Source organism: Impatiens glandulifera, chromosome 8 (genome assembly GCF_907164915.1).
Source record: "Impatiens glandulifera chromosome 8, dImpGla2.1, whole genome shotgun sequence".
Classification (NCBI taxonomy): domain Eukaryota; kingdom Viridiplantae; phylum Streptophyta; class Magnoliopsida; order Ericales; family Balsaminaceae; genus Impatiens; species Impatiens glandulifera.
This window is the reverse complement of record NC_061869.1, coordinates 37,928,524-37,940,591: the sequence shown is the minus strand read 5'-3', so window position 1 is coordinate 37,940,591 and position 12,068 is coordinate 37,928,524. Positions and strand designations below refer to the sequence as shown.

At 27.8% G+C, this 12,068-nt stretch overlaps 1 protein-coding gene across 1 annotated transcript; it reads left to right on the top strand.

The window, feature by feature from the left end:
- Positions 1–5,885: 5,885 nt before the first annotated feature.
- Positions 5,886–10,348, top strand: LOC124911530. Its single transcript, XM_047452028.1, has 6 exons — positions 5,886–6,283; positions 6,619–6,672; positions 8,308–8,388; positions 8,478–8,547; positions 8,638–8,726; positions 9,960–10,348. Exons 1-6 carry the CDS (start codon positions 6,089–6,091, stop codon positions 10,092–10,094), a joined length of 624 nt encoding a protein of 207 aa, XP_047307984.1. The 5' UTR covers positions 5,886–6,088; the 3' UTR covers positions 10,095–10,348.
- Positions 10,349–12,068: the final 1,720 nt, after the last annotated feature.

The following is a 12,068-nucleotide window of genomic DNA, read 5'->3' as shown; positions in this document are numbered from 1 at the left end:
TGGACCGCTCTCTGCAAACCGAATGACGAAGGAGGCATCGACTTGAAGAACTGTATCGAGTGGAACAAGGCTCTAACCTTCAAGCATTTGTGGGCTTTGGAGCAAAATTAAAAGTCACTATGGATCAAATTGGTGCATACGAGGTTTATGAAACACGAAACCAGCATCTAGACCTGCAAAATTCACGAAAGTATGAGCTGGTCTCTGAAAAAGATTCTTAAACTAAGAAGTGATATTACAGATTTTTATGACATCCGACTATGGGACGGGAAATGCACTCTATTCTGGCACGACCCTTGGTTTGATAACCAGTCTATCATCGACAATGAGGAGTTTCAAAATACTCGTATCAGAAGGGACTACGCAAAAGTAAAAATCAGAGACATCAAAGACGGGAATTGGAACTTGCTCTTGAGAAGAAATCCAGAAGGAAAGAGGATACTTGATCATATAAGTAACATACAACTACACGACAGACCGGATATTCATGAATGGAAAGTTGAGGACAATGGGAAGTTGGTATTGAAGAAAATATAGGAGGTAATCCGGAAAAAGCACAGAAAGTAAAATGGGATCCTCTTGTATGGTCAACGAAGATTATCCCTCGACACTAGTTCATCCTATGGCTCGCCTTTTGAGAAAGACTCAGCACTCGTGATCGTATCAGTAAGTATATGAGCATCCCGGATGCGAGCTGTCTTCTATGCATAGGAAATGAAGAAATCATAGATCACCTATTCGGGAGCTGTTGTATTGCTTCGGAGCTTTGGGACAGATTCTATAAAAGCCTAGAGCTGATCAGTTTCCCGAGCGAATGGAATGAAATCAAAGAAGCAGCACTACTCAAAGCCAAGGGAAATAGATTTGCAACAAGCGTGTTGAAGTGCGGCTTTGGAGTAGTGGTGTATAACATTTGGCAAGAATGGAATGCAAGGGTATATGAAAGAACTCGCAGGAGTATTGACGAGTTATGGAAAGATATTGTATCGGATTGCAGCGCTCTCGCAGAAACGTGGAGAAGAATTCCAAGCACGGAGCAAAACTGGAATATCTGCAGGAACTGGAATTTACCGTTTTTTAAACTCACTAGAATTGAAAACATTGTAAACAGATAATTCATTTACGTTTTTAGCTTTTTAGCTTTTATTCGGAATGTTACGACTTCAAAATCATTCTAGGCCTGTCTAGAATGATCTCTTAAACTCGTGGTTTTTTTTCCCGTTTTTGGGAATTTTTGATGAAATGACGCTAGGTCGTTTTTCCCAAAAAAAATAAAAATAAATAATTAGTAGTTTATTGTTGTTGTGTAGTCTATGGTTGATTTTCAGACCTTATTAGTATAAGACATATCCGTAGATGTTGATTGTGAATAAAAAATATAAATTAATTAATTAGATAATTTTATAATACTTTTTTAAATAAAAATATCAACGATAAAATAAATAATATTAGATAAAGTAAAATTTTATAAAATTTGATCCATAATTCAAATTTAAAAGACATTTTATTGAAATTACTAAATTTCTAACTAACCAACCGATGTTGTTAATTGATTAAATTGGTATACAAATAATATTAGATCAAAGTAAAATTTTATATAATTTGATCCATAATTCAAATTTTAAAGACATTTTATTAAAACTATTAAACTTCTAATTAACTAATGTTGCTAATTGATATGATTAGAATACGTACAACTTATCGTTTATATATTTAATCTTTTTTTAAAATATTTTTCTAATAAACATTATAAATTTCAATTATACAATTATTTTTATAATTTTATACACTTGATTAATTTAAAATTTATGTTGAATATTCAATTTGGACTAAACTTAATTTTTATATAATAAAATAATTCAATTAATTTAAATAATATTAATTTTATCTAAAATATATATAAATAAATAATATTTTATTTATATTTTACCATATTTCTCATCAAATTCTCGTGGTATTAAATGATAAATTAATGGACATTAAATATAAATAAGAGAAAAATGTTCAATTTAATAAATGATAAATTAATATGCATATGACATAAATAAGAGAAAAACATATAATAATGCTTAATATATATATATATATATATATATATAATGATGTTTAATAATGTATTTTTAAATTTAATATATTCCATGAATTTAAAAATATAAATAAACATTAAATTTGAATTAAATTTAATTTTATAAATTAATGATTAATTTAATATATTTATATATTAGATTTTAAAAATATATTTACTTTAATCTTTAATTCAAATTTCCAAATAAATTATTAAAAAAATATTTGTATACCTTAACTGCATATTTATTATTTATAAAATTAATTAAAAAAATTTTATTCATTATATATTTTATCTATTATTAATTAACCATGATTAAATATTTATACATACATAAAATTTTAAATTAAATTCAACAATCAAAGAAGGTCTAATAGTTAAATTTTTCATATTTAATATTTGAGACCAGAGTTCGAGTCTCAATTGATGCAAATTTATAAATATTAAAATGAAAGTGATGTTACATGAGGGTGTGAATTGCAAATTTGAGGGAAGGGTGAATAATGGTTCTTATTGAGAGTGGATACATACTTGATGTGATGGCATATGTGAGTCTTTACGTATATACGTGTGTGAATTTTTGGTCGATGAGAAGACCAAAATTAAATGTAAGATGACATATGTGAATCCTTACGTAAATGTGTGTGTAAATTTGCGGTTGATGGGGAAGGCTAAAAGTAAGAGTAAGATGACATATTTGAGTCCCTACGTAAATGTATGTGTGAATTTGCGGTGATCCGGTGACAGAGAAGGTCAAATATAAGGGTAAGATCACTACAAATAACTCATCGAATGGAGGTTTATAATGAGAGATTAATTAAAGAATGCTTAAAGTGAGGTTTGAATATTAGTAAGTCAAAGTTTATTTTGGTGAAATATTAGTTATTTTTAAATGAAAATTTTAAATATATTTTATATAGTGTTAGTAATATGAGTGGTCGATTCGGAATGTCAAAAGTAAAGGTAAGATTGGTATAAAATGCTCGAAGTTAAGCCTAATGAGATATCAATTGAATGCTTAAAACAATGTTACAATATTAATAAGTTAGAAAATTATTTTAGTAGAATATTAGTTGTTTTTAAATTAAAAATTGAACTATATTGTTATTTAACCATTATCAATATTATCTTTTAAAGATAAAATATAATAGTAGATGTGAGTCAGAATTTAAGGGATGGAGAAATTATGGTTCAAATTGAGAGAGTGATTATTAGTCAAGAGATTAATAATACGAGGAGTCAATTGGAAAATGCCAAAAGTAAGAGAATAAGACCGATAAAAATTGCTTGAAATGAAGTTTAATGAGAGATAATTAAATATTGTTTAAAACTTTAAAGTGAGATCACAAATAAGTCAAAGTTTATTTTAATGTAATATTATTTTTTTAAAATTAAAATTTTAACTATATATTATTTTTACCATATCATACCTATTTTTTTTATAAAATGATAAGATATTTTATAATAAAAAATTATTAATTAATATTATATCAAAGTAAAATTTTATATAATTTGATCCATAATTCAAATTTTAAAGATATTTTATTAAAACTACTAAACTTTTAACTCACCAATGTTGTTAATTGATATGATTGGTATACGTGCAACTTATTTATATATTTAATCTTTTTTTTAAATATTTTTCTAATAAACATAATAAATTTCAATCATACAATTATTTTATTTATATCTTACCATATTTCTCATCAAATTATCATGGTATTAAATGATAAATTTATAGACATTAAAAATAAGAAAAAAATGTACAATTTAATAAATGATAAATTAATGAACTTTTGACATAAATAAGAGAAAAATATATAATAATGCTTAATATATATATATATATATACATATACATATATATATATATATATATATATATATATATATATATATATATATATATATATAAAATGATGTTTAATAATGTATTTTTAAATTTTATATACTCTATCAATTTAAAAATATAAATAAATATTAAATTTGAATTAAGTTTAATTTTACAAATTAATGCTTGAATTCAAATTTCCAATTAATTTATTAAAAAATATTTTTATACCTTAACTGCATATTTATTATTTATATAATTAATTAATTTTTTTATTAATTATATATTTTATCTATTATTAATTAACCCTGATTAAATATTTATACCTACATAAAATTTTAAATTAAATTCAACAATCAAAAGAGATATAATAGTTAAAATTTTCATATTTAATATTTGAAACCAGAGTTCGAGTCTCAATTGATGCAAATTTATAAATATTAAAATAAAAGTGATGTTACATGAGGGTGTGAATTACAAGTTTGAGGGAGGGGTGAATAATGGTGCTTATTGAGAGTGGATACATACTTGATGTGATGGCATATGTGAGTCTTTATACGTGTGTGAATTTTTGGTCGATGAGAAGACCAAAAGTAAATGTAAGATGTCATATATGAATCCTTACGTAAATGTGTGTGAATTTGTGGTTGATAAATGTGTGTGTGAATTTGTGGTTGACAGGGAAGGCTAAAAGTAAGAGTAAGATGACATATTTGAGTCCCTAAGTAAATGCATGTGTGAATTTGCGGTGATCCGGTGACAGAGAAGGTTAAATGTAAGGGTAATATCACTACAAATAACTCATCGAATGGAGGTCTATAATGAGAGATTAATTAAAGAATGCTTAAAGTGAGATCTGAATATTAGTAAGGCAAAGTTTATTTTGGTGAAATATTAGTTATTTTTAAATGAAAATTATAAATATAATAAATTGTTTCTAGATTTTTTAAGATGATATAGTGGAAGCTGAAACAATTATGCACAAGATTGAAAAACACAAACATATATTTCGCTCAAATATTATTTTCGCCAATTTGAGATGATATTGTGATAATTCACGTTAAAATAATAAAAAAAAAATTAAATCAATAGAACAAAAAACTAAAATTTTGAACAAAAATAACCATATTTTCAAGATTTTATTTTAGCTGTCTTAATCTCAAAAATAAAATTATAAAAGAAAATTTATAACAAATGTGAGATTATATAACTTCACAAAATATAAAAAAAAATAGAACAATAAAAGAACAACATACACACAATATTAAAATTTCTCAAACTTATATATTTGGTAAAATTTATGAAATAAAATTGAAATGATTATTAATTTTGTATAAATAATGTGTAAAGTTGTAAATTAAAAAAAATGAAACTTAAATATGTCATTATTTATATTACAAAATTTAATTAAGGTGAAAACCATTTTTATTGTATTGGATTAAATTTTTTAAAATTATTAAATATAACCACCATTTATATATTATATTAATATAGATAATTTTTTAAACAAGAATTTATAAGATTTTTTTATTTGTAATCTCATTTACTCAATTGTCATTTTATATTTTTTCATGAAGAAGTTATGAATTGTTACAATCTACCTGCAATATTTGTTTTTACAAACAAAACTTATATAAAAAAAATCTAAATAGAAAATTCAAAGTAGAAGACAAATATATTTGTCACATTCACAAAAGAAAACTAAACACATTATATATAAATAATATTTTTTTTATATCCTTACCAGTGCAATCCATGTTAGTTTTTTTTAATATTAATACAAAACCAAATAGAATTTCACACTGAATGGATCCTCACTAACAGCAATTTAGAAAAACATAAAAAAACTTATTAATGGTCATTTAATTTTGTTTTTGAAAAGAGACCTGGATTGAGATACCAGTTGCTTCTGACAGGCCCACCAATTTCTGAACAGCAAATAAATCTGTCTGATTTTGGATGCCCTATTAATCCATTTTCGCCTTTTTTTCTCTCTCGGGTCAAATCCACACCCTGTTGGAACCTTCGCGATACTCTCCAGATCCCTCTCTGCAAGATTTGCAACCAATTCGAGACATTCTTCAATAAAGTGAAATCTTCAAAGGAGCCAAAAAGATCAATTTCTTCTTCTTCTTCCGATACCTACTCATCAGATTACAGGGTTAGAATAAAAACGGTTAAGAATAGGAGAAATGGAAGTCAATACGGTGTCGGAGAATGAGGCTGCTGCCGCCGCTGCCGCCGCCGCCGCACCGGCGTCATATAGATATTGGGTCAGGGAATCGAAAGAAGACGCAGCGCCACTTCCAGTTCCTAAGAAACTTACACCTGAGGATGTATCCAACAACTCTCAGCCTCCTACCCATCTGGGTTCCGTTTGGAACAGGGTAAGTCTTAGTTTATTGATAGACCTATTATCATTGTAAACTTAACTATAACCGAGTCTTTGATTTCATAACCGCTCACCATAGAAAATAGATGCATCAACCTCATTGCAGTATAATCTAATAGATCTCATTAGTTTATTGATATGTTGCTAAAGTGATTTACAAACACCAATTCAAGAGAAAGAAAGGAGAAGAGTTGAAGGAAAAAAAACACCAATTCAAGAGAAAGATAGCACATTTCAAGACATCAATCTCATGGGTTCTAATTTCATTTATAAAGTTTGTACATTTCTTAATATGTGTAATTGATTTTTACCCTTGTTGTTTCTTCTCAGGCAGGAACATGGGAGGAGAAGAATCTTAACAAATGGGCAAGTGACAGGATTAAGGTTCGCACTTTTATACTCATGAAATAGTCTTTCATGAATTCTTAGATTAACCCAATCCAATCCATAGTTTTAAAACGGGTTTGATTTAAATCAAAATAAAAAACTATGGACTGCACACATTCAACTCATAGTTTCTCTGCAGAAGGCAATGTTAAATCATATCACACACTGCATGATAAGCTAAAAATATTGGTTAAAAACTATGGACTGGATTTAACCAGATTGATTTTTAAATCAAGCCTTACTAACTATGGATTGGATTGAGTAACTGAGTTGAGCGAAATGACTTAAATTAATCCATCTCCTCACCCTTAATTGTAAGCCCTTTGGATACAATACGTGGATGAGTCTAACTAGAAACTGTCAATTTATCTTAATATTTGTAGGGATAGAAGTGCATTTTGTTAGTTTACTTTTAAAATGGTTCAAATTACTCTCCTTACCGTCATTTATTTGGTTAACTCGTCAAGTTATTGTCAGTTATTTGGTTAACTCGTCAAGTTATTAAACAATTCTTACCTTTCTTTAGTCTCAATTCTTAATTAAAATGTGTTTTTTACTTTTCTTTAAAAGTTCCATATCAAGACATTAAATGGAGTTAACCAAAAATGATGACTTGAAGTAAATTGAGTAATGTTGAAAAGTTAGGAAGCAAAACAAGAAGTTGAGAAAGCCATAGTTGTCAAAAGCGTCCGTGGCTATAGTGAATAGCGTAGCGCCCACTTATAGAGCTATAAGGGCTAGAGGCTACGTACTTTCAAATAGCCTCGTTTTTGTCTCTATAGCTCATATAGCACCAAAAACTATTGCCCCTCACGCTTTTAAATAAATAATAAAAAATTAATATTAATCATTTGACTTTTCTTTCCCTCGTAATTTTCTCATTTATTTAAATTTCAATTTTTTTTTCACTCTTCCTCTTCTTTGCATTCTTCTTTTATTCTCTTATTACTTTTTTATCTTAGTCTTTTCCAATTCTTTCCTCTAATCTTAATTCTACATTTCTTCTTTTATTACTTTTCTCTAGCCTTTTCCTATCCTTCTCTTTTTTTCTCTAGCCTTTTTTTATCCTTCATTCTCTTCTTTTCTTTTCATCTACACCTTTAAGAAGCTCGAAGGCAATCACATCTAAGTTAAGGGGGAAAAGACCAATAGGAACATCTAACACATTTGATCTTTTAGATGAATTTGATTTCGATGAAAAAAGTAAATAAGAGAATGATGCCGAGCATTATGCAATTTCAAATAAAGAAGATGATCTCGATCTTGATGAAGAAAATGCTGACAATGAATTTTAGATTATGTTTTAAACTTTTTCTAGTTTAAGAATTGATGGTTTTTATGTTTTGAACTTTTATTTTTGTGATGCTTTTTATTTTTGATATTTACATGTTTTTTACGCTTTATTTTCAAATAGCCCTCGCTACGCTATTTGCTTTATGCTATAGCCATGAGCAGCTTTGACGCTATTTAGCGCTATACGCTATTGATAACTATAGAGGAAGCATCTTTTGACTCACGAGGCAAATGTGCTTATTTACTATTACAGTATAAAAGTGGGGGTTGGTTGGTGTTGAGATCACACCTAATTTGGAATAAAAACATTTTCTCATATTAATTATTTTCTTATTTCAGGAGTTGTTAAGCTCTATAGGGTCCTTGGAATTCTCTGATGGGAAAGCTGAAATAGAAGAAATAACCAAATGCTCTGGAGATGTAAATTCATTTTCACCATCTTTCTAGGCTTGCTGCTTTGTCTTTATATATATATGAAGATTTGAAAACCCAACATGGTTTTTGCACAGGCATTTGTGGTTACTGTGCGGAACAAGAAACGCGCTGGTTACACTTATGAATTGTCATTAAGAATCAAAGGTAATTAAGCTGATTGATATCTTGCCAGTTCAATACCTATTATTATTTTATTATATGTGAAGTGTATGATAATTCTATTGCAAACATCAGGGGAATGGCTTATCAAGGAAGAGAAAAAGAGTGTGAAAGGATATATTGATGTTCCAGAGTTCTCAGTTGGTGAGCTCGACGACTTACAGGTATTTTTATTTTCTACTCCTATACTTTTATGTGATTCAAATGTTATTTAGGATTGGGGATATGCTTTGGGTATGACCTAATCCATATATCTCTTCTATTTTGGGTTGTTTTTTTCTTGTAACTCGGGTGTGACTAGCACATGACCCCACAGTCATGACACCCCTTGCCACTTAAGTTACTCTGATGGGTTGGGCTCCATTAATCTTAACCTGAACTAAATGGGAAATGAAATGTTGGATATCGTTGATTGGACAAATCTCAAGTGTGATCAATGCTACTGATCTTAGAAATTCTATTGATCTATGTAGAGACTAAATTGATATCAAACCAGACCATGATGATTCTATGTTAATATTAATGTCTACCAACCTAAGGGTGAAATGGTGTTCTCGTATATTCTAAAAGTTTCTTATCTTCTCTCCTCTCTTCCTTAAATGGTTATGTATCACAAAACGTTGAGTGATTGATTTTGGGTTTAACCAACCTTTTACTTAAAAACAACAGAACCCACAATATTCACAACTTACCATAAAATGCAATAAAATACTTCAAAGTTGGATTTTGGTTAAACACAATAATTGTAAAATGATATACCTCAAATGAATAATTGTGTTATGACGTGAATACTGGGGTTAAAATTAGAACAGTAAATAAATGGTAAAGGTAGGATTGCAACTATTATGTAGAGCAAGTTTATATTAGTTGAGAACTCTCATAATTAATATTTATTACCTCAAGTGAATAAAGTGAGAACTATTTTGTTACGACGTGAATATTAGGGTTATGATTAGAACTAGTAAATAAATGGTAAGGGTAGGATTGCAACCACTATGCAGAGAGTTTATAAATTGTTGAGAACTCTTATAATTAGTATTTAGTAGTTATGAATTGACAGTATTAAATGAAACTATTTCTAATACCTCAAAAAAATTGTCCTAAATAATTTCAGATCTGCCCACAGTTTATGACCCATGAGCATTTTTATGAACACTTATGTTTATGAATCGGGATGCAGATCTAGCAGAGAAAATGTCATTTCTGAACAAATGAAGTATCTAATGTTTATTTGTTTCAACCAGTTATTCAATAGATAGGTCTTGTTTAACCATTTTCTCACTAAAGAATTCAGGTCCATTTGTTGTAAAGATAGTTTCAAGTATTAACAACAGAGAAGAGAAAATACACAAGCTCAAAGCTAATCTCCATTATGATTTTTGTTTGGACATCTGCAGATTGAGACGAGATTGAGCGAGGAGAAAGATCTTATTCATCAAGAAAAGGTCAAAATCAGTCATGATCTGAAGCTTTTCCTGCAGCCTCTTCGCGAGAAACTTCACCAATTTGAACAAGAACTTAAAGAAAGGTGAAAAAGTGCAATTCAAATGTCACAAAATCTGGAAAGCAGACTAATTGATATTTGTGCAATTGCATTTTTTCTGCTTCTAGTTCTTAGCAGGATAATATTTGTGTACTCTATGATCTATTGTGTTTCCATTGTTTCAATCTTGAGACAATTGTTTCTCACTGCTATGACCGAAACAAATACATTCTATTAAAGACTTTTTTTAGGCATTTTTCTTTTGTTGGACAGAAATTAATATACTATTTAGTTGTGTTTTTATATAATTTAAATTTTTATTTTTATTAAAATCATGAAAGGCTCTCCACATTCTTGTTCTTAGTTGTTAGCAAAAGTCTCATAGCCTTGTAGACTTGTCCACTCTTATTCCAAATTGACTTTGTTTTAAACTTTTAAATTAATTTATTTTTGTTCATTTTTTTTCAAATATATAAAATATAAATAATCAGTTACACTAATTTATTTTCTTTTTTACATTTTAACTTTTTTATTAATATTATATTTATTATTGAATATCTTTTATATTTATATTATAATTTTATATAATATTTATATATTTAATTATTTTTACTATTCTAGATTATTTTATAAATTTTTATTATTTTAATTATGGTGCTTATAATTTAAAGAAGAAAGAAAATAAATGTGGTCAAGATGCAAAAGTTAACTTTAGATGTAACAGAAAAATTCATATTAAATGTTAGCCAACCAAGATATTCTTAAATTTTAAAATAACATGATTATAATATATTAATTATAACTTAATCGTATATTGATTATTAAAACTAGGAAAATTTTCGTACGATACACACGGATAATAATAAAAATAAAATAAATAAAAAAAATTATAATAATATTTATTCAATGTTTAAAATTATTAAAATAAAAAATATAACGCTCTCATTCCACATTTTATTCACTTCGATAAAACAATTTATTTTCTCACATGTTTCATCACATATTTTTCCGAATTAATCTATAATTTCGTGACTTTACATTTTCACTTTGTTAATCAAATATTTGATTCATATTTTTTAATAATTAGCATTGTGACCTAACGCTTTGGTCAATTAAATATATGATTCATATTTATTTAACCACTTTCAAATGATACCGGTCTACTATCCCTCCACAATCACATTTGGTTAAAACTTGTACTTGTTTTGTTAGGTTGCAAGTTCGAAACCTACAAATACCATTTTTAAATTTATTTTTAACCGTTTAAAGTTTATGGGCGGGTCAACCCACAATCCGACCCAATTATCCATTTACTCTCACATAAATATCCAAATTAACCACAACTCCCAACCCGCCAATCCGGACACTTTAAAAATTAAGCATCCTTATATATATATATATATATATATATATAGATTAGTTAGTTAAAAATTTAATCTTTTAATATTAAAATGTCTCGCGTTCATCAAATTTGGTGTTGAATTTTAAAAAAGAAGGGTTGTTAGTCTAGTTGATTAAAGGGTTGTACTTGTTTTGTTAGGTTGCAAGTTCGAAACCACAAATAACATTTTTAAATTTATTTTTAACCGTTTTAAGTTTATGGGCGGGTCAACCCACAATCCAACCCAAATATCCAATTACTCTCACATAAATATCCAAATTAACCACAGCTCTCGACCCGGCAATCCGAACACTTTAAAAATTAAGCATCATTATATATATATAGATAAGTTAGTTAAAAATTTGAACTTTTATCATTAAAATGTCTCGCGTTCATCAAATTTGATGTTGAATCTTAAATAAGAAGTGTTGTTAGTCTAGTTGGTTAAAGGGTTGTATTTGTTTTGTTAGTTTGTAAGTTCGAAACCTACAAATAAAATTTTTAAATTTATTTTTAACCGTTTTAAGTTTATGGGCGGGTCAACCCACAATCTGACCCAAGTATCCAATTACTCTCAAATAAATATACAAATTAACCACAGCTCTCGACCCGGAAATCCGGACACTTTAAAAATTAAGCATC

Coding starts and splice junctions, on each gene's coding strand:
- LOC124911530 (XM_047452028.1), top strand. CDS start 6,089: ATGGAAGTCAATACGGTGTCGGAGAATGAGGCTGCTGCCGCCGCTGCC. Junction 6,284..6,618: donor TGGGTTCCGTTTGGAACAGG/GTAAGTCTTAGT, acceptor GTTTCTTCTCAG/GCAGGAACATGGGAGGAGAA. Junction 6,673..8,307: donor GGGCAAGTGACAGGATTAAG/GTTCGCACTTTT, acceptor TTCTTATTTCAG/GAGTTGTTAAGCTCTATAGG.